The sequence below is a fragment of the Urtica dioica genome, chromosome 10 (genome assembly GCF_054948205.1).
Source record: "Urtica dioica subsp. dioica isolate 48M chromosome 10, U.dioica_male_clone48M_v1_H2, whole genome shotgun sequence".
In the NCBI taxonomy this organism is placed as follows: domain Eukaryota; kingdom Viridiplantae; phylum Streptophyta; class Magnoliopsida; order Rosales; family Urticaceae; genus Urtica; species Urtica dioica.
The window spans coordinates 14,818,625-14,840,611 of NC_142765.1; the positions used below are offsets into that span (position 1 = coordinate 14,818,625).

Consider the following 21,987-nt stretch of genomic DNA (forward strand, 5'->3'; position numbering starts at 1 on the left):
AATTTTACTAAAAATCGGGATATAAAATGGAATCTCGGACGTGAAAATGTCATTCACGCCGAGTTTGAGATCCGTCTCTCCCGTCCTCGCGAGCAAGGATCTTCACGCCAAACCGGTGTTTCTCGGCGAGTTCCCGCAGATCCCGGCGCGCAGACGACGGATCTTCACTCTTTCCCGGCGAGATTCTCGGTGAGCGTTGGGATCCCCGTCAAAATCCGGCGTGATTCCAAAGTAGTGTAAAAATGTTAGTTTTTTTTTTTTAATTTTTTAAGAATTTGTTTTGTCTTTCCATGCAAGCTTGTTTCCATGTTTACTAACATGAATTTGATATTGATTTAGAAATCTTAATATTTTTAATCCGAATTATTAGTTTTTTTAATCCGAAAATAGGGTTTTTTATGTGGTTGGTTGATGTTGTTTAAATTTGTTATAGATTTGTCATGGTTATACTTCATTTATTTGTTTTGAATCTTTTGATCATGATTTTGAGCTCATGTTATTTTTTTTTTTTTTTGACATTTTGTTATGGTTGATGTATGTTTACTCTTACTATGGTTTATGTGATATTGCATATTGAAATTTAATATGAATTTAGAATATGTGTTATGGATTATTGGAATTAAATGTAGAGTATGTGATATGGATTATGGATTATTGGAATTAAATTTTGAATAGGTGTTATGGATTAATTGAATTAAATTTAGAATAAGTGATATGGAAATATGGATTATTGGAATTAAATTTAGAATAAGTGATATGGAAATATGGATTATTGGAAATAAATTTTGAATATGTGTTATGGATTATTGGAATTAAATTTAGAATAAGTAATATGGAAATATGGATTATTGGAATTAAATATAGAATAAGTGATATGGAAATATGGATTATTGGAATTAAATTTAGAATAAGTGATATGGAAATATGGATTATGTAGAATATGTGATATGAAATTATGGATTATTGGAATTAAATGTAGAATATGTGATATGAAATTATGGATTATTGGAATTAAATTTAGAATAAGTGATATGGAAATATAGATTATGTAGAATATGTGATACGAAATTATGGATTATTGGAATCAAATGTAGAATATGTGATATGAAGTTATGGATTATTGGAATTAAATTTAGAATAAGTGATATGGAAATATGGATTAATGGAATTAAGTTTTGAATATGTGTTATGGATGAATGGAATTAAATGTAGAATATGTGATATGAAATTATGGATTATTGGAATTAGATTTTGAGTATGTGTTATGGAGTAATGGAATTAAATTTTGAATATGTGATATGAAATATTTCGATTGTGGAACTTGAAATTAATTTTTTTTTTATGGATTATTTTAATTCTTATGAATATTTGTTTTTGACTTGTTTGTATAGTAGACATGAAGAGTTGCGCCACCCGACCCAGCAAGGAGGTAATGCACGCCCGTTTCGGGAAAAGCAAGTGCGAACACGTGCAACTTCTGCGGTCATGTAATGGGAGGAGGGAGGATCACGAGAGTAAAAAATCATCTTGCACATTTGGACTCTCAGAAGAACGTTAAAATGTGCGATAAAGTTCATCCTAAGGTGATGGAGGAGATGTAAGCTTTAATCCTCGGTAATGTTGAGAAGAAGAAACAGAAACACACATTGGAGGAAACCATTCGAAGAACAGTCCACAAACCATATCACACCAACGCTGATGAAGAGGGTCCTACTCCTGATTACGAAGCAGACCTTCCGAGCAGCGATGAAGAGGTCGCGTCAGGATGCAGCTCGGGCAGAGTGGGAAGCTCGGTTCCAATCGGGTCCTGGGGGGGCTCGACTGCAAAATCTCAACATGTCGCTCCGTCGTTATATAAGTCTCCCAGTGCGAGGCAACGTAGAGTGGACGAGATGGTGGACCCAAAGAAGAAATCGTGGCTTGGAATAGCTATTACCAAATTCATCATTCACCAGCACGTGTCCGCGAGCAAGGTCAACAATCATGAATTCAAAAACATGATTGTGACGGTTCAAGATCTCGGTAATTCTCACACTTTTTTTACTTTTATTAAGATATTTATATTTGGAATATGATGTTCATGTGTATTGCAGGTCCTAAGATTCCTCTCCCATCGGCGTACGAAGTTTACAACAAGTACCTCGAGATGGAGGTCGTAGATGTCGAGAACTTTGTGGAAGAGCAGAAGAAGCGTTGGAAGATGTATGGATGCACGATACTGGCTGATGGTTGGACAGGGTCGACCAAATTGAGTACCATCAACATAATAGTCTATTGCGCTGGTGCGACTGTGTTCTTGAAGTCCATAGACGCATCGAAGAATGTCAAGAGTGCAGACTACATCTACTCAATACTGAAGGATGTGCTGAAAGAGGTCGGGAGACATAATGTCATCCAAGTAGTCACCGACAACGGCGCCAACTACAAGAGTGCTGGGCAGAAATTGTCTCGGTGTCAGAATGTGTACTGGACACCTTGTGCCGCACATTGCTTGGATCTGATGTTTGAAGACATCGGAAAGAGAGACTCATTAAAGGGACAATCAAAGTTGTGAGGGACGCGACTAAGTTTATCTACAACCACGTCGCGGTGTTGGCCAAGCTACGAGAAGTGGCCCCAGGTGAAATCATCCGTCCAGGGGCAACACGATTTGCTACGAACTACCTCGCCCTAAGAAGTCTCCGGGAGAAAAGAGCCGCGTTGAGGTCGTTGTTCACTAGTCAGTGGTGGGACGATGACAGATTGAGCCCAACGCCTGCCGGGAAATCCATTACCGAGACCGTTTTGAACCCGCGGTTTTAGCAATCCGTCGATGAGTTGTGTGCAATTTTTGAGCCTATGTACACCATTCTTCGATTGGTTGATACCGAAGTGCATCCGACGATGGGTCTACTGTACTACGTGTTCCACGAGATGAAGAAGAAGTTGTCGGCGCTCAACGGCAAGAAATGGGTTCTCGACATCGTGGAGTGTAGATGGACTAGTCAGATGTGTCGTCCATTACATGTTGCAGGTGAACTACATCTCGCAATAATTCATTAACCTTTTTCCTTTTATAACACGTGCTTCTCTTGCAGCTTTCTTTCTCAATCCAAAGTTCCAATATAACCCGGAAGTAGTAATGAATAACACGCATATGGCGGCTGTCACGAAAGTGTTTGATAAGCTGCATCCGGAGTTAGATGGTGCTTCATTGGGTAGAGAGGTATAATCTTGAACCTATATTATTCAATGAGTTGTAGAACCTGTACTCACATCGACGTTAACTATTATAGTTGATCGCATTCTGAGAAGCTAGATGGGACTTCGCACAAAGAAGTGCTATCTCGGCACGAGAAACGTTGTGTGCAAGTAAGTGTTACGTATACTGTTATATGAAGATTGTGCCATGGAGTCTAATGAGATGAAGTTATATGACTTATTGTGACATGATTACAGCTGAATGGTGGGAATGTTATGGGAACTGGACGCCGACGTTGCAAGCGTTGGCCATTCGAATTTTGTTTCAGACGCATCATCATCTGCTTGTGAGAGTTTGGAGCACTTTCGCCTTGATCCACACCAAACAGGGGAACCGCCTAGCTTATAAGAGGCTAGAGAAGCTTGTCTTCTGCTCGTACAACATGAAGCTGCAAATCAGAGAACTGACCCGGATCCACGACAACTCGACAACCCCGATGGATCCTTTGGATATCATTGAAAGAGCTTTTGAGCGTTCGGGTCAAGATAATGAAGGAGACGATGAAATGCTTCAGTGGATTGACTCGGTTTCACTGGATGACGTCAACCAGTGTTGTCAATGGTGCCCACAAGAAGAGTAGTAGTGTCCATTTGTATACATTTGATGTAATATAGTCTCACGAAGACTGTTGCTTGTAACTGCTTATTTATTAATAAAAGTTGAAATGTTCATTCATTCTTCATTGTCTGAAGCTTTATGATAAAACCTTAGTCTTTAGTCCATAAACAAACCTAACAACATATGAAGAGACAAATGTAGATTTGCATGAACAAACTCTTCATGGTTTTCTTAAAACAATATATTCGTAATCTAAGGATCAAAGGACTATTGATCTCAGTACGATTGTTAGGAGAATCTATGATGTCTAGTTATGAGACATTGAGAGTTGGAGACTCTATAGTTCTTCTAGTATCTTCCGAAGGTATTGAATTGACCAGTGCACTTCTAGAGACAGAATAAGAACAAACCATTTAACCTTTTATGTCTCGAAGTCACTACGTATGAATTGCATCATGCTTACCTCAATCTTGAAATGAGACATGTCATTTCATAGCTTACGTATTCTCATTTGAGAAAGTCAGAGTTCGGATTCACTATGTGATTCTTAGCAAGACCTATTGGTGAAGTACTAAGTTATAAAGATGACGTGAGTAACTTTGTGAAGATCTCATAGATATGGAATTCATGTACAAGATTGCTGAAATGCAATGTATATCACCTCATGCTTTGTTCCTAGGAATGTGAATAAATGAACTGATCAGTCTCCAAATTGAGTCAATGACTCTTTTGAATGAAAAAATGTGACTTGTTAGCTCCTTGTCAATACATTGTGTCTAACTTATTCACAAGCGACAAAGGAGTTGAGGAAATAACAACTAGAAGGGTAAAATGGTAATTTTGTAAATCCCGCTAGCTGATGATATTCATGAAGGGTAAACATAGATAATATTCAGTGGATCCACTCATCACAATTAAGTTGAATTCTTGAGTAGAAAATAAATTCATTTGAACCGGGAGATTCTCAGTGTCAACTCTTTAGTGGAGTCAGTTGACATTAAGCTAAACTTGGAAAAGGTTTGTGAACTTTTGAGTCCAAGTATTTTAGCTCAATCTTTGTTCATTTGGATCCATGAGGTCACTATCACAAATCATATCGAGTGGGAATAGTTAAACTAGAAGCTAAGTCAAAACAAGAACGAGACAAGTTTTACGAAAATTGTCTAAAGGGTATTTTGGTCTTTTCATACATAGGATGAAATGAATGTCAATAAATTTTTTGACATTATCATATGATGACAAATGATTTAAACCACTCGGCCATCGGCCATATTGATGAATTTGGGCCTTGAGGATTAATTTCATTTCATAGAATTTTACTCAAAAATTCTTAATGGGCTTTTCTTATGTTGTCATGAACAAATGAAGAAAATCTAGAAACCCCTTCTAAAATGTGTTGCACGTCCAACCTAGAGAAAGAGAGACCAATTTTGTGCATTATTGTATGAAGATACTTACGAAAAGAAAAAGAGGAAACAAATTTCCTCTACAAGGAAATAGGATGGGCGGCCAACTAAGGCAAGGAGAGAGCAAAATAAAAGAGGAAACAAATCTAAGGACTTGCTTGGATTGTCTTGGCCGTGTGAATGAGGAAGGAAGGAGCAAAATTTTGCTCATGAATATGTGATATTCTATAGAAGAGGAAACTACATTCATGAAGGTAATCTCTCCCCTATAAATAGAGGCCTCATTCTAATTGTTTTCTTATATTCCACATAAGTTAGAGATTGAGAGACACTCTCTCTAGAACTTGTGGCCGCCCCTCCCCTTTCTCTCTCTAGTTTTCTTTCGTTTTTGTTTTGGCACCTAGGTCCACATTTGACCTAGTGTTTTAGCTCTTCGACTCTTAGACTTGTTCTTGAGTCGTCGTGTTAAAAGTGCCCACACACTAATTCCTTTCTTTATCGAGTGATTCTTGTGATAGAAACTTTCGTGGTTGCTCGAGTTCCCGATGAAAGAAGAAAGACGAGCTGAGTGGGGAGACGAACATTTCAACCTTCCTAAGGGTTCTCAACGTTCAAACTTCACAAAGGTTAGTAAATAAATAATGCTCTTTAATAGTTTTAATTTATATGTACTTGCTCTTTGTCTAGGTTAGTAAAAACGTTTTACTTGTTTTAAAGAAAAATTTTAAATTACGCCGCTTGCTCGAAGCGTTAAATCTTTTCTTAACCCTAGATCAATTCCAACAACCAGAACCCGGATCCGACGGTAGCTCAGATGGCCCGAGAGCTTGGACTTGATCCGGAGAGCGTGTTAGAGGAAGAAGTTCTTCCTCAATGCGAATCTAGCCACAGTTCTGATTTCGATGACAGTGAGGGCGGTGATGGTGGAGGGGGTGATGGAGGTGGAGGGGGTGGTGACGATCGAGGTACCTACAGTGGTAGTGGTGACTACGGCTCTAGTGGTGTTGGTGGTAGTGGGGACGGACGTGGAGGCTCCTACAATGTCGGTGGTGGTGGCGGTGGATACGTACCAAATGAGGAAGATTATAACCGTTTTCATCCGACTTTTTTTTACACAGGTTATGGGGGCGGCCACGGTGGATGAATGAATGATGCCATGTCATTTACGTCTAGCAATGACGTTGATGATTTATCGACCAACTTCGGATCGGTGACAATTACTCCTCAAGACACGGGGTACCAGTATTATGAAGGGTCTTCCTCTTACCGCAACAACGACTATTCTCCACCACCACAAATCATCATGACTCCGGTCCGACCGCAACAAGGTTATCCCGCATACTCTTTCTCTACAGGTATGATGCAATGGGAATACGACTATCATTTGGAGACGTACCAATCTGCATACCCTCATTTTTTGACTTGGTACGATTATTGTATGACCGTTAGTCGAGGGATATTACCAGAGTAGTCGTTTTTAGCCTATGGTATGTAATAAAGATATGATAAACTATTTTTGTTTTTAGCATATGGTATGTAATAATAATATTGTAAACTATTTTCTTTTTTAGCTTATGGTATGTAATATGTATGACATTATATAAATTTGTTGTTCACTGAATACCCCCTCGGTAAGTCCGGTATTTGCCGGTAAACCACATTGGTAACGGTAAGTTCACCGACACGGTTTACCTTCGGTTTCACTGGATACCCCGGTAAGTCAATGGCTTCTCCCGGGAACCCATCAAAATCTGAGTCCCGATACGACATCGGTAATGGTATTCGATTATTTGATTTTCATTATTTTCAAGTCTAGAAAATGAAATTTCTCCTCTTAAACCTCTATTTAAAATAATAAATAAATAAAATAAAATAAAAACCTAAACCTCACCGCCAAAGTGCTCATCTTTGAAGCAAGCCTTGCTTTGAAGACAACAAAAGTTTAATCAACATGAATCGAGCGAAGAACATCCTCATCTCTCTCAGACTACCCAACTCGGTACCCTCAACTCAGATTCGCAACACGACTCGTCCACAGGTGACTCAGCTCTCTCAACTCTCTTCGCTTCTTCCGACTCAATTTCGCTATTCTCAGCCAATCACAGCCCAGCAAAAGTTCTTCTTCTCTTCCACACCCAGCTCGGTCGTCGAGCTCGTCGCGGCCAGAGATTGGTCGACTGAGTTGGAGTCCGAGTTGGCGAGTTCGGACCTCAAATGGACCCACGAGAGGGTCATCTACATTTTGAAGAGGCTAGACAAATACCCACAGAAGGCGTTTAGTTTCTTCAATTGGGTGAAAGAGAGAGATGGGTTTAGACCAAGCACTTCAATTTACAGCCTTTTGCTTAGGATTTCGCTCCTCATTGACACTGAAGTGTTTTCGGATACTCTGAACAGTCTTAAAGAACAAGGCTTTTGCTTGGATGAAGAAACGTACTTGACTATCATAGGACTATTGAAAGCCGAAAAGAGGCCGAATCACGCCTCGGATTTGACCCATTTCTACAAGACGATGGTCAGGGAGAGCGGGATCGAAGCGGCTGCCAAAGAAGTTGTCGAAATCATTTCGAAATCCGAATGGACCGGCCAGGTCGAGAAAGAACTACACGGGGCGATCGGAGATTTATCCGAGGATTTCGTGATTAGGGTTCTGAGGGGACTCAAATCGACACCGTCGAAAGCGTCGAGCTTCTTCGATTGGATCGCTCGTTCTCGGGGCTATGAACACAGCGCGGTCACGTACAACGCTCTAGCCCGGATCCTCGGCCAGGGCTACACGGCCGGAGAGTTTTGGAGCCTTATCGAGAGAATGAAGAGCAAAGGCTTCGAGCTCGACATCGACACCTACGTGAAAATCTCGAGGTTCCTGCAGAAGATCAAGGCGATGGAAGAGGCCGCGAAGCTCTACGAGTTCATGATGGACGGGCCTTACAAGCCCACGACACAAGATTTCGGCGCGCTTCTCCGGCGCCTCTCGACGAGCGACACGGCGTTCTCGAGCCTCGCGCCCCAAATCGCGGAGAAGTACGAATCGGCGGGTTATAAGCTCTCGAAAGCTTTGTACGATGGGATTCACAGGTGCCTAACAGCTGCGGGGAAGTTCGAAGAAGCCGAGAAGGTCATCGATGGGATGAAGAACTCGGGGTTCGAACCAGACAACATCACTTACAGCCAAACAATACACGGGCTGTGCAAGGAGAGGAGATTCGAAGAGGCCTATGAAGTTCTGGAGAAAATGGAATCGATCGGGTGTACGCCCGATATAATGACTTGGACAATTCTGATTCAAGGGCATTGCGACTCCGGCGAGGTCGACGGAGCTTTGGTCTGCTTCGCGAAGATGCTCGGAAAGGGCTGCGAAGCCGACGCTGATCTTTTGGAGGTTTTAATAAAGGGTTTGCTTAGTAAGGGCAAAATCGTCGAGGCTTACGGTTTCCTTGTCGAGACGGGCCTGAAACCTTGGAAAGTGACCCTCAAGAGCCTGATCGAAAAGCTGTTGGTGGCTCGGAGGCTCGGAGAAGCGATTAGCCTTCTCGGGATGATGAAGAGTTGGGACTACCCTCCTCACACCGAGCCGTTTTTCCGGCACGTCGCGAGGTTCGGGAGCGTCGAGGACGCCGTTGACTTTTTGAAGGCGTTGACCGTGAAGAAATACGAGTACCCGAATTTGATGGCTTACCTTCGCGTCTTCAAAGCGTTTTTCGCGGAAGGTAGGGACCGCGAGGCTGAGGAACTCCTTTCACAGTGCCCTCACGAGATTCGAAAGCAGAGTGAGGTTCGAAAACTCTTCGGCCTCGCGGAGGACCAGAGCGAGAACAAACCCGCTTCTTAGACCAAAGTGATGCTGTATTTTTTTGTAATCGGTTGTTAAAAAAAAAACCCGCAATAACTATGAAAAACGTATCGTCTATTTCCTTTCGGAGTAGAGCTCACTCACGTGGGGTCTGGTCTGGGGGAGCTTCGGGTGGTGAGGGTTGGCCAAAGGGATCTGCAGACTAGAACTATACAATGCCATTTTCCGTCCATAGCGAAAGCTCAGATTTTTTTTTTAACCGTGTTCGAGCTTCGCCAACTAAGCCCCGATCAGTTAGACTGGAAGACCCCTCAATGGCCCCGAATATTTTGAGTTTATGAGCGATTGAACTCGAGATCATGCGTCAGACGATTTCAACAGTTTTTCTACGCAGCCTTCGTGTGTATCCACACATATCAGCATTCATCCTTAGTTTACTCTCTGAACCTAATCGTTTGTTTTTTTTTAAAGCAAATTTAGATGTTTTTCATCGAAAGATTGTATTCAGAAGGGGCACTAGTAAACCAAAATATACGATTGTACTTTCAAACCTACATTTGTGTTATCATCAATGTCGATCCAAAATTGATGAAAATTAAAAATAAAATAAAAAATAAAAAAAAAAGTCATATAAGTTGCTCCTAATTTTTAGCTTCAAACCATAAATCATCATAAACGCAAAGTCTCAGCTCTCTGATGCTGTGGAGAATTGGGAGAGAAGCTTTGCTGACCTGCCTGAAACTGAGCAGATTCTCTCCTGGCCTTGTCAAGATCAACTCCGACGCAGCTTTCAGCGATGGTAAGGCGGGTCCGTGACTCGTTACTGCATCGATGCTGTCTCAGCGGAGGAGGTGGAGCTCTACGCAACGGGTTTGCTTCGAGGCTGGTTGTGAAAGGATTTTTTTATGTCCTTGCTGGTTGTATGCTCTTTTATTAATGAGAAGATATGACCACTAAAAAAAAGCCTTAAAATTCAAAAAGAGAGGCTTAAATAGCTTTCTAATAAAAATAAATAAATAAAAGCTTAAATAGTAGTAAAGTTATGCCTTCGCGTAAATACTTCTTCTGTTGTACATATATCCATGGATAGTAAGCCCCGGATTTGGACCCGAACCAGGAGTCAATTTTTTTTTTTAAATATATTTTGCTAAATGGATTCCCAGGGTTCTTATAACCTCGCTGTTAAACCCCTTTTCAAAAAGAAAGAAAAAAAGCTGTTAAACCCTAAACCTTACTGACCCAAAGCGCTCGTCTTTAAAGACGACACAAAAGTTTTATCAACCATGAATCGAGCGAAGAACATCCTCATCTCTCTCAGACTAGCCAACTCGGTCCTCTCAACTCAGATTCGCAACACGACTCGTCCACAGGTGACTCAGTTCTCTCTACTCTCTTCGCTTCTTCCGACTCAATTTCGCTGTTCTCAGCCCATCACAACCCACCAAAAGCTCTTCTTCTCTTCCACACCCAACTCTGTCGTCGAGCTCGTTGCGACCAGCAATTGGTCCACTGAGTTGGAGTCCGAGTTGACGAGTTCGGACCTCGAATGGACCCACGAGAGGGTCATCTACTTTTTGAAGAGGCTAGATAAATACCCACAAACGGCTTTCAGTTTTTTCAATTGGGTTAAAGAAAGAGATGGGTTTAGACCAAGCACTTCAATTTACAGCATTTTGCTTAGGATTTCACTCCTCAGTGACACTGAAGTGTTTTGGGATACTCTGAATAGTCTTAAAGAGCAAGGCCTTTGCTTGGATGAAGAAACGTATTCCACCATGATGGGAGTATTAAAGGTGGAAAAGAGGCCAAAACACGCCTCGGATTTGGCTCATTTCTACAAGACAATGGTCGAAGAGAGCGGAATCGAATCTGCTGCCAAAGAAGTGTTGGATATCATTTCGAAATCCGAATGGAACGGTCAGGTTGAGAAAGAACTAGACAGGCTAATCTGGGACAGCGAGCTATCAGATGATTTCGTGACGAGGGTTTTGAGGGGACTCAAATCAACCCCATTGAGAGCGTTGAGCTTCTTCGATTGGCTCGGTCGTTCTCGGGGCTACAAACACAACACAATTACGTTCAACGCTCTCGCCAGGATTCTCGGCCAAGGCTACTCGCCCGTTGAGTTTTGGAGCCTAGTCGAGAGAATGAAGAGCAAAGGCTTCGAACTAGACATCGATAGCTACATAAGGATCTCGAGGTTCTTACAGAAGATCATGGAGATGGAAGAAGCAGTGAAGCTCTACGAGTATATGATGGACGGGCCTTACAAGCCCACGATCCAAGATTGTGGAATGCTTCTCCGGCGCCTCTCTACAAACGATGGGACCTTTTTGAGCTTGGTTTCTCGGGTTACGGAGAAATATAAATCGGCGGGTTATAAGCTCTCAAAAGCCTTATACGACGGGATTCACAGGTGTCTTACATCGGCGGGGAAGTTCGAAGAAGCCGAGAAGGTGATTGATGAGATGAAGAACTCGGGTTTCGAACCGGACAACATCACGTACAGTCAAGCGATACACGGGCTATGCATGGCGAAGAGATTCAAAGAGGCCTATGAAGTTCTAGAGAACATGGAATCGATCGGGTGTACACCCGATATGATGACATGGACCATTTTGATTAAAGGGCACTGCGATGCCGGCGAGGTTGACGAGGCTTTGGTTTGCTTCACGAAGATGCTCGGAAAGGATTGCAACGCCGATGCCGATTTGTTGGAGGTCTTGATAAAGGGGTTGCTGAGCAAGGGCAAGGTGGTCGGTGCTTATGGGCTGCTAGTCGAGATGGTCGACAAGGCGGGTATGAAGCCATGGCAAGCGAGTTTCAAGAACCTCATCGAGAGATTGTTGGAGGCGAGGAAGCTCGAAGAAGCGATGAACCTTCTCCGAATGATGAAGAAGCAGGACTACCCTCCGTACCCTGAGCCATTTTTTCGGTACATCTCGAGGTTCGGTAGCGTCGAGGACGCTGCTGACCTTTTGAAGGCGTTGGCTGTGAAGGAATATCCCAGTGTTGTAGCTTATATTCACATCTTCAAAGCCTTCTTCACAGAAGGTAGGCACCGCGAGGCCAAGGATCTACTTTTCAAGTGCCCTCATCACATTCGAAAGCAGAGCGACGTTTGCAAACTCTTTGGTTCTGCAGAGAACAAGAAACAAAGCAAAAACAACCCTGCTATTTAATTCATTCCTTTTTCTGCTTTGCAATTTACTGTTGAACGAATATCATGACTCGTAATTTTGCGCTATGAAGGGCAAAAATAATCTTTTCATGTTTTCTTTCTTTCAATTTTCTTTATATTACTGTGCTCCTTTTGCAACAGTTGAGCTACAACAAGTAACTAAGCCTCAACTAAGTTGTACATTCAGATGGGTTAGCTTCAAAGTACTTCATTTACAGAAGAAGAAAGAAAAAACACCCAGAAGGATCGAAAAAAACTCAGTCAGGAAGCTCAGATCGTTCTCTTCTCGCCGTGTCCACCATTGTGCTCAAGAACTTGCTAGGGTCGCAACTATAGGGGTTTGAGAGAGCTGCGAATGCTAAGAACGGAAGCTTTCTTAAAGACCGTCCGCTCAATCCCTATGGAATACAATACCAAAACCATATTAGATGATATGTTAAACCAAAAAAGAAAAACGGATTTAGTATGCAGTGAAGCATATATTACTATTTACCTCGCATGCTTCAGCAGTTTGAAGCAATTGTTTATATGATTGCAGCTCTTGAGTTCCCTGAGCCTCGGGCCGGCTGAGTTTCTCCTTCAAACCATTGTAGCTTGGAATGATTAACTGGTCAGAGTCCTATAATATATTGCATTCATTAGCACATCTCATGAAATCCATAACGAAGAGAAGATATGTAACAAAATAATAATAATAATAATACATGATTTGTTCACTTCACGAACAGAATGAGGAAGTCATACATGAAAGTTCGATAATACTTTGGTCCGTACAAGCTCCTGTAAGCAGCCCCTAAGAATTTCATAACGAGCTTGGAGAGTTGGAGGACCAACATATGCTTTTATATCAGCTCGGTCAATGAAAGCGATGTCTGCAGCGAAACCAAACCATATAAATTTCCAACGACGTAGACGAATTAATCAGTAAGGACTTGGAAGCACAAATTCTAAAATACTTCATTGCAAGTTCGATACTTTCTACCACTGGAAACTTCTGACAAGTTCCCAAGCTTCAAGCGGGTTCTATTTTCTTAATAAAATAATTAAATAAATAGATTACAATAGCAAAATAGCTTACCAATAGCAGCAGTAATGTTGGACGTTGTTAATATTATCACATTTGGAGATGATTTCAGTTTGTCAATCTGAGTTAGTAGTGCGTTCACAACCTGAAATGCCAGTTTGTAAAAAGTTGGGATTACTTTCTTGGCAACCATGAATGTTCTTCAAAAGTTGTTGCTCATGAAGTAGGTGATGATGTAGAGATTGGAGATGTATTTTCAAAAGAGTATAGCAGAGGAAAGTACCCGTATAGAATCCGAGGGTTCAGAACCGGACAGAGCAGCCTTTCGAGCAGAGGCGAGACTTTCAACTTCATCTGTGGCGTCATCACAAAATTTATAACAAAAGGCTAAAAGAGGAAATCAATAAATCATGAGTTCAAAGCTCCGAAATTAAGCTCACCAATCAAAACAAATACCAGGTTGTTTTCTTCCTCCACCATTTCTTGAATTTTCTGGAAAAGCTTAGCGACCTAATAAAATGATTAAAAAAAGTAACTGAAATGAAACCATTTGAAGTCTAAATTAATCCTAATATTTAAATAGCTTTTCTCTGAAGAACTTGAAAAATCTTGGACCATGGGTCAGAAGACGATATAATTTTTTTAGAAAGACAGCAGAATCTGAAAAAGGGAACAGCTGGAAACGGCTGCTAATACCCTCAGATACTATAAAGTTTGAAGGCTTGTATTTTTTAACCCGATTCTAATTTACTAGATGGGCATTTATTCGTTAAATATAAGAAACTAGCTCAAATCACTTCATAGTCACAGATAATAAAAAGCTACAGATCGATTGCATGATGAAAGTCAAGCCAATCAACGAGGGATAACAGGTAACAAAGATCAAACATCTTTTAAAGGGTTGCATTTAGGTAATGAGTAATGTTTTCGTACCAACTTTCCACTCTCCGAAAACCATTTACTGAACAGAGAGTGAGCATTAACTTCGATCAATTGGGACTGTGGATATCTGTAAACGAGATAGGAATTTGTAAGGAAACTTTTAGACTGGTCATTCAGTGGGTCTGGCAAGTCACAATACAGGACAGTAAAGTAAGTTAACAAACCTGGAACTGAATCGAATAGATAGCTTTTGAGCCAATGCTTTACACAAAGATGTTTTCCCGGTTCCTGGAGGTCCATGTAAGAGCACGACGCTGAAAAGGGTTGAAAGAACGAACCCAAAGTCAAACAAATACTAAAAGACAATGTACAAATCTTCTGACATCACTTTTGAACCGAGTGAAATCAACAAAACGTTTCTTACCGATTCCATGACACAAGAAACGGATTCACGCCCTTTTCAGTGAACATCAATGCTGTTGCTGCATAGCGGAGCAGCCTCTTTTTGAGGCCAGGCTCATAAATTAAGCTGAATAATCAATAGGAAATGTGAATACACAAACTGAAACTGAATGTGAACTCTTTAAAGGAAAAATCCAAAAAGTTGCAAGCAAACCTTTCCCACATGCCATCAAAATCCTTTGCAGGAAGCATCCATTCACTGAAGGTGGAGGATTGCCCATCACCACCTAGTTCTTCACATGGTCCTTCCTCACTAAGCTGAAAAGACATGTCCCGCCAAAATCATGCACAACAAGTCAGAGTTTTAAAAAAACATTGAGCTTTAAAATGCTTCGTATTGTCAAATACACCCAACTAGGGTACCAGATCAGTCAAATCAAATGAAACATTAAGTCAGAAACAACTTAAAGAAACCCAAATTTGTCGAATAATTTTATGCATTTCATCTACTCGATAGACTTAAGAGTGTGGAAAAGCACGGACATTGAATTTTTCGGAACTATCTGCCGCAAGTTTACCTGAAATACATGCACAGAAGGTTTGACTTGCCAGAACAAGAGAATGTCATGGTTCTGCACCCATTCCTCTATAAGAAAAAAAATCTCAAGCATATAAAATTCAACAGTTTGAAGTTTACAATCACAATTATACGAGCAGCTTTTAGTTTTCTGACAAAACAGCATGTTTTCTGACAAAATCTCAATCGAACTAACTGAAAATTCTTTCAAAATCTCTGAAATACAAAATTCAAATACGTGAACTAACCATACCTGTGTCACAGATGTTAATGCTCTGTACATTTTCTGCAAGCAACTGATCGTCAACCGGCACAGAAATCGGTCCATCTTCATAGCTTAAACTTCTCTTCTCAAGCATTCTAGTCAGTCCCAAAATAGAGAAATATAAATAAATTTCGTAACTTTTTTAAGCATTTTAAGCAACATAATCTCGAAAGAAAAAAAAAACTCGTAACTACAATTTCATCAACAGTTCTTGTATCCAGAAATCACATAAAAATTAAAAATAAAAAAAAGTTTTCGACATCGCATACCTCTCCACGGCCAGACGAACTTCGTCGATCCGAGCGGTACTAGAGGGTTTTAGACAGACTTCAACTGAAAAATTAGTGAAATCCACACAATCAAATGGAAAATTTTATTTTATGCAATGAAAAGTGAGTTCATTTTCAAAAATCGGAACGATGAACGGACCTGAGACAAGGAATTTGTCTTCGCGGAGCACAGGAGGAAGAGACGGACTCGGAGGTGGTGGTGGTGGTGGTGGTAGTGGTGGCTCTGAAACGACGCCGTTCTGGTCGGGCATAGGGGCGTCTTGGTGGTTCTGCGCGGAGAACTCCATCGGAATCGGAGAAGACTCGGCAGCCATGTTCGGATTGGAGAATACGGCGAGGTATGGGATTCACCAGGTTGAACGCATCGCAGAGAAACGAGAGAAAAAGTAAAACCCTAAACAATCTCAAATTTGGGCGGGAAAAATTTTGTCCGATAGAGAGAGAGAGAGAGAGAGAGAGAGAGAGAGAGAAAACAGTTCTATCGCACGCTTTGAGCATGTGAGGCAAGCTATCTTTTTTTTTTTTTTTCTCCTTTCTTTATGTTTTTATTCGGTATTATTCCTAAATTATGATTTCCTCAATATTTTTGGATCAAATTCCAATATGTCAAAATTAATTCAAAAGTATAACTTTCTTATATTTGTTGGTACAAAAATACTCTCAATAAAATATATTTTCTTTTTTATATTTTGTCTATCTAATTTATTTACATTATCGTTAATAATCTACCTGATTTATTGACATTATCGTTATTACGATTTTTTTGGAAACCTGAAAAATTTGGAGAAAAAATTATTCAAGCAAATTAAATGAAAATCAACATCTACACATTCGAAATTAATCTCGTTTCGAGTCTCTCTCCATTTGCTGGAGATGATTTAGATTTATTTGTCATAGCTTTAACTTTAGGGTTTGGGTTCGGGTTTTGGTGTTTTTTTTTTTTGTCATTTTGGATAAATAATAAGAAAAAAATCATGACGGAAAAGAAGAGGAATTGACGTGGAGGCGAAGAGAGAGAGAGAGAGAGAGAGAGAGAGAGAGAGAGATTTAAGTCCATATCAATGTGTCTCACGATTCCATTCCCTCAAAAGTCTCATATATACCTAATAATTTAGAAAATCTAGAAAAAAAAATATTGGTTTTAAGAATCTGAAAATTCGTTTGAAGATTTGTTGACATTTTGTCTTTTTTATTGACATCAATGTCAATAAATTTTCAAACGATTCTGGAAAATTCTTGAAAGATTTATTGACTTCGATGTCAATAAATTTTTTGGATGTCAATAAATCTTCAAAGAATTTGGTATGTTGAAGATTTATTGACATGCATATAATTTATTGGCAACGATGTCAATAAATCTTAAAATGATATTTCATTAAGGGTATTTTTGTACTTACACAAATATGAAAGTCATGCTTTTACATTAGTTTTGACTTATTAGATTTTGGTTCTAAACTATTGATGAGGCTATAGCATAGGAATAATCCATTTTTCTTTTATCAGTTTTTTTTTCATCTTTCTTTTATTATGGAAGAATTTTTTTGATAAGCGCATTCTATACGTATTTGTTGGTGCTCTAGACGACGAAACGACGCTACTTTAATAGCGTTTTGATAATGTTTTAGAGTTTTTCCTATATTTTAGAGTTCGGGACCTCATGACGGAATATGGAGCATACGAGGAGGATAAGGCAGTCTCAAAGAGCGCAAAACATTTTTCGGATCACGATTCCGACAGCTGGAGCTCAAGATAGGTGGTTCAGTGAACCACACTCGTCTGGGCGCTGCACAGCACAAAGTCTTGTGCGTTTGCCTGTGCGGCGCACGGATGCCCAGAATTGGGATGTGCGACGCACATAAAGTTGTGTGCGGTGTACACCCCTGAAAACAACAAATCCGACTTTTGTTTATTAAATATATTTTCAGCCATCGGATCTCATCCGACGGTCCATATGAGCTCCGAAAAACCTAGATTACCTATAAAAGCACTTCAGTTTATTCATAAACACATCTTTAATTATTTTTTAGTTTTGCTTTATTATTTTCGGTTAAAAAAGCTCGAGTGAGAAGAAGCATTCAAATAAGATCATCACCACCACCATCTCGTTTTCATCATTCACAGTTTTTATCTCTACTCTCTGAATCTTTGGAACTCATGTTTTTATAATTTAATATAGATTTCTTATTCATTATCATGAGTTCTCTATATTCATCTTCTTCGTTTATTCTCCGTTCAATCATACACTAAATCCATTAAGGACTATGGTGTAACAAGTTAGGAATATGGTTATGGATTCATGCATACTTGTTAATTAATATTCATATGCTCTATCATGTTTATTTAAATTAATTCCGTGTGTTAATGCTTGAATTTGATTAGTTACCTCGTTCATGATATTAGGATTGTTTTTATGCTCGTAAGAGATTAGGTTAGTCGTGCAAAAGTATTAATTTACCGTAATAAATTCCTAGGCTAAGGATAGCTAGGCTGTTACGGAGTCGTGTGAACGTTCTTATTTTTAATGATAACCATTGTTTTTAGGGGTTTATATCGAGAGAAGATATCCCGGCATAGGTTTAGATTTTTAGATGTTCGAGAGAAATCTAGGATTACTATTACCGTGAACGTGATAAGCAAACTAGGAGCGTGTGTATTTGTGCTTTATTTCCGAGAATCCAAACCATAGGAATAACTTGTAAAAACATAGTTCTTTCATTCTCATTATTGTCAACAACTTTGCTTTTAATTACTTTTATTTTATTGTTTGAATTTGTCACAATCACAATCACCGCAATCCTCAATTTCAATTCATGCTAGTTAGTCTTGTCAATTAATTAAACGTTTTCCTCGTGGGATCGATATCCGTAATTCGTGTACACTTTACTACTTGGGCGACACGTGCGCTTGCGTCTGCGTAAAAATCGCAACATTTTTTCATAAAATATGTGTAATAAATTATTACACATATTACTAATAAGATGTCGTGAAATTGAAAAATGAGTTGATAGTGTAAAAATTATATACATATATGCAGTGTTTTAAATGCCGGGGAAATTCGGGGAAAATTAGCAGAGGCGCGGCTGCCGGAGCAAAAATGATCGATGAGGACACATATTGTCGTTTCGTCGTTAAATGTGTTCGACATTCGGCGAAACGACATGCTGTTCGACATAAAAATGACCACTCATTTTCGGTAGTTTTAATGAACAAAAAACATTTATTTTTGTGGGGCTTTGAAGAAAATCAAGAGAAAAGATGGTCGATATGGCGTTTTTTTTACCAGATCTGAAGTTTTTTTGATGGATTTATAGACCAACAATGGTGTGGTTGAAGAAGAATATATGGCCCACCACATTCAATCATCGTTTTAAATACGTGTATATATATAAGACAAGTACATCATTCAACGTTTTAATTACATATATATATACACACTAGTTTTAGCAACGCGCTACGCTCGAATGATTTTAGGATATTATAAATGATAATAGCAAGTAAAATTTGTAGAGATTAACTTGTGTTATCAAGCTTCTTAAACAATGGGCACTAAAGAAACCAACAATTAAGAAAAAAAAACCCTTAAAAATCATGAATAAATAATAAAATGTAAAAAATTTACTTTGTATATTGGTTAGACTTTCATGGGTAAATAAAACTTGCGCTCGCTTTCAATGAAATATGGAGACACATATAAGGTGAAGGAAAATAAATATCAAAGAGAAAAAGAAAGAGAATTTAATAAAGAAAATAAAACTATTTAAAGATAAGTAATACGTAACAAAATTAAAAAATGCAAGAAAAATGCTTTTATGATTCTACATTGCATAATCGTTGCTTGCTCCTCTCTCACCAATTCCGGTTGTATGACACGATTAAGACATCCGACTTTCTAAAATTGCTGAGCCAATGCCATAGCTTCTATATATAGCATATCTCGTGGACCACTTGTACCATGTAAGATTACTTTTTTTTTTTACCAGTATCCATGGTCTTTCAATCTACTCATTCCAACAATATCTATGATACTCTGGTATTCATCAGCTTGAATTTTGGTTTGTTTATGCTGTAAGTAATCTCACCTTTGTGGTCAATTTTGACATAAATATCAACCACATACTCTGATAAGGCCTTATTTGCAATCTATAACAGTAATAACAATCTGAATAATATCAAATTAGTACAGGTGGCGGCTTTAAATATATATATATATATATATATATTTTTTTTTCAGATTTCTTTTTTTTAGAATAATATCAAATTAGTAAAAAAAATTATCATTAGGTAAATAAGTTCTTTAATTGCTCTTTTTTAGTGTTTTAACATAATTTTTTAGTTCTTTTTTGTTTTTTTTTTATTTTTCATATTCCCAGATGAGTATTTTCTTCGACTAATTATAACTTTTTTACTAAATATTAATATGTTGACAAAAATTAAGAAAACAAATTTGGACGAACAATTTTTATAAAGTAAAATTTTAAAACAAATGAAAAACAAAAATTAATAAAAAATAATAATTAAAAGAAAAATAAATCGGGAAATTGTTCGCTCAAGACGCATATCTTCAAATAGAGCTTTATTTTCTTCGATATCTCTCTGTACTTTTTTTTCTCTTGAATTTTTAATCACTTTTTTATAACTTTGAATATTGTAAAATCAATTATATTATAAAGATATAAATAGGAGATTAATTTTTTTTTTTTTGTGGATTTTGAATATTGTAAATTCAATTATATTAAGAATGTATATGCAGGAGAACAAAATACCATATTAACATTATAGAAAACCGTTGATATCTCAATATTTTACCATTACAATTTTAACGTTATTAAACCAAATTCTTAACGATTTCAATTTTAAATGCACGCATAGCCCTAAGAAACTGAATGAGCCTTATTTCCCTATTTGTATTTATATTTGGAAATTTATCCACATTTTTTAGATCAATTTATCCAAATTTCTATAACATATATAATAAAGAGAACATTTCTCCCACTTTCATCCAGAGGTTTAGTTTTTTTTTTTTAAATTAACAAAAGGTAGGGAAAAAAAAAAGAGATTTGTAAACAATTAGCCTATTTATGGAGGAGACCTTTAAATTATAGCTCAACTATCCATTTATTTAGGGAAATGTATCATATTTCTCATCTTTTCAAAATTACCCTTGGTTTCATAAAACTTCGTTCTTATTTGTTTGTTAATTCCAAATTTTTTCAAGTTATTCATCATCGGATTTGAATCATGGAATCGTTCGCCAAATCAGAGACATGTATTTTGCTTCTTCAAATGGTAAATAATATTTACAGCCCGGCCATTCGATAGTAAATATTGTTTACCAATAAAATTATCATGCGATTTGCAACCAGGATATTTGATGACTAATTTGGAATAGATGTTTAGGATCGTCGATTTCGTAGATGTTCTTCTATTGTTCTTATATTATCTGTTCGTCTAGGTTAGTCATTTAATCCTTCTTAGTTTTTATTTGTCTAGTGTAGGTGTAGGTGTTTAGGTTATTTGGTTTCAAAAAACTTCGTTCTTATTTGTTTGTTAATTCCAAATTTGTTCCAGTTATTCATCATCAGATTTAAATCATGGAATCGCTCGCCAAATCGGAGACAAGTATTTTACTTTTTCGAATGGTAAATAATATTTACTATCGAATGGCCCGACTGTACCATTAAAAATTCAGAGTTTCGGTTATGGTGTTCTGTGGGTTAATCGAATTGGAAATATTATGTACCATATTTTATAGTTAATCTAACAGAGAATTGATCGGAGATGCGGGCTAGGGTTTCGATTATGGTGTTCTATGGGTTAATCGAATTGGAAATAATATTTACTTACCATTTTTTTCCAAGTCTGAGAACGAAGACGTCTTCGTCGGCTTCGAAAGTGGCGAAATCAGAAAATTGGTGGCGGAAAAGGAGGTCGGATGCAATATCGGAAGATTGAAGGATTCGAAATCGACGGAGAGTTCAGATGCAATATCAGAGGATTGAAGGATTCGGACTCCGATGCGAAAATTTTGGTGTGTATTTGATGAAGAATAAGATAGGAATATGATATTGTTTGGTAGTGGATTGGACTAGTTACATAATTTAAGTAATAGTTGGGCTAGAATTTTAAAAGAAGTGGCCAATTTGGGTTAGATAACTAACCAACCAAAAAAAAAACTCTTTTATGATTCGAAGTTTTTCAAAATATTGCATGTTTTCTTATCTGTCAGATTTCTTATAAGTATTATGGACAAAAAAAAATTAGGTAAATAAAAGTTGAAGTTAAATTTTGATAAAATAAATTAAAAAAAAATGATATCTAGAAATAGAAAGTAAGAAAAGTTTCTTATATTTATATTAATAATATATATG

At 38.2% G+C, this 21,987-nt stretch overlaps 4 protein-coding genes across 4 annotated transcripts; 3 read left to right on the forward strand and 1 right to left on the reverse strand.

Annotated features, from left to right (window-relative positions):
• Positions 1-1,892: 1,892 nt before the first annotated feature.
• Positions 1,893-2,802, forward strand: LOC149383478 (uncharacterized). Its single transcript, XM_089627810.1, has 3 exons — positions 1,893-2,022; positions 2,094-2,463; positions 2,511-2,802. Exons 1-3 carry the CDS (start codon positions 1,893-1,895, stop codon positions 2,800-2,802), a joined length of 792 nt encoding a protein of 263 aa, XP_089483936.1.
• An 81-nt stretch (positions 2,803-2,883) lies between these two features.
• LOC149383479 (uncharacterized) lies at positions 2,884-6,353 on the forward strand. Its single transcript, XM_089627811.1, has 5 exons — positions 2,884-3,013; positions 3,078-3,197; positions 3,439-3,767; positions 5,996-6,271; positions 6,324-6,353. Exons 1-5 carry the CDS (start codon positions 2,884-2,886, stop codon positions 6,351-6,353), a joined length of 885 nt encoding a protein of 294 aa, XP_089483937.1.
• A 783-nt stretch (positions 6,354-7,136) lies between these two features.
• Positions 7,137-12,286, forward strand: LOC149383480 (uncharacterized). The gene is made up of 3 exons (XM_089627812.1): positions 7,137-9,036; positions 9,682-9,797; positions 10,235-12,286. The coding sequence occupies exons 1-3, from the start codon at positions 7,157-7,159 to the stop codon at positions 12,178-12,180; spliced, it is 3,942 nt and encodes a 1,313-aa protein (XP_089483938.1). The 5' UTR covers positions 7,137-7,156; the 3' UTR covers positions 12,181-12,286.
• On the reverse strand, positions 12,236-16,060 carry LOC149383481 (pachytene checkpoint-like protein). Its single transcript, XM_089628625.1, has 14 exons — positions 15,759-16,060; positions 15,599-15,662; positions 15,318-15,424; positions 15,066-15,133; positions 14,702-14,805; positions 14,510-14,614; positions 14,310-14,399; positions 14,137-14,212; positions 13,644-13,713; positions 13,487-13,557; positions 13,258-13,348; positions 12,924-13,051; positions 12,673-12,798; positions 12,236-12,577 (listed from the first exon to the last, which is right to left on the reverse strand). Exons 1-14 carry the CDS (start codon positions 15,931-15,933, stop codon positions 12,437-12,439), a joined length of 1,416 nt encoding a protein of 471 aa, XP_089484751.1. The 5' UTR covers positions 15,934-16,060; the 3' UTR covers positions 12,236-12,436.
• Positions 16,061-21,987: the final 5,927 nt, after the last annotated feature.

Coding starts and splice junctions, on each gene's coding strand:
- LOC149383478 (XM_089627810.1), top strand. CDS start 1,893: ATGGTGGACCCAAAGAAGAAATCGTGGCTTGGAATAGCTATTACCAAA. Junction 2,023..2,093: donor TGTGACGGTTCAAGATCTCG/GTAATTCTCACA, acceptor TGTGTATTGCAG/GTCCTAAGATTCCTCTCCCA. Junction 2,464..2,510: donor TTGTCTCGGTGTCAGAATGT/GTACTGGACACC, acceptor TGATGTTTGAAG/ACATCGGAAAGAGAGACTCA.
- LOC149383480 (XM_089627812.1), top strand. CDS start 7,157: ATGAATCGAGCGAAGAACATCCTCATCTCTCTCAGACTACCCAACTCG. Junction 9,037..9,681: donor GAGAACAAACCCGCTTCTTA/GACCAAAGTGAT, acceptor ATAAACGCAAAG/TCTCAGCTCTCTGATGCTGT. Junction 9,798..10,234: donor CGACGCAGCTTTCAGCGATG/GTAAGGCGGGTC, acceptor CTAAACCTTACT/GACCCAAAGCGCTCGTCTTT.
- LOC149383481 (XM_089628625.1), bottom strand. CDS start 15,933: ATGGCTGCCGAGTCTTCTCCGATTCCGATGGAGTTCTCCGCGCAGAAC. Junction 15,663..15,758: donor AGACAAATTCCTTGTCTCAG/GTCCGTTCATCG, acceptor CTAATTTTTCAG/TTGAAGTCTGTCTAAAACCC. Junction 14,806..15,065: donor CTTCTGTGCATGTATTTCAG/GTAAACTTGCGG, acceptor ATGTCTTTTCAG/CTTAGTGAGGAAGGACCATG.
- LOC149383479 (XM_089627811.1), top strand. CDS start 2,884: ATGGGTCTACTGTACTACGTGTTCCACGAGATGAAGAAGAAGTTGTCG. Junction 3,768..5,995: donor TGCTTCAGTGGATTGACTCG/GTTTCACTGGAT, acceptor TCCAACAACCAG/AACCCGGATCCGACGGTAGC. Junction 6,272..6,323: donor GTGGTGGTGGCGGTGGATAC/GTACCAAATGAG, acceptor TTTTTTACACAG/GTTATGGGGGCGGCCACGGT.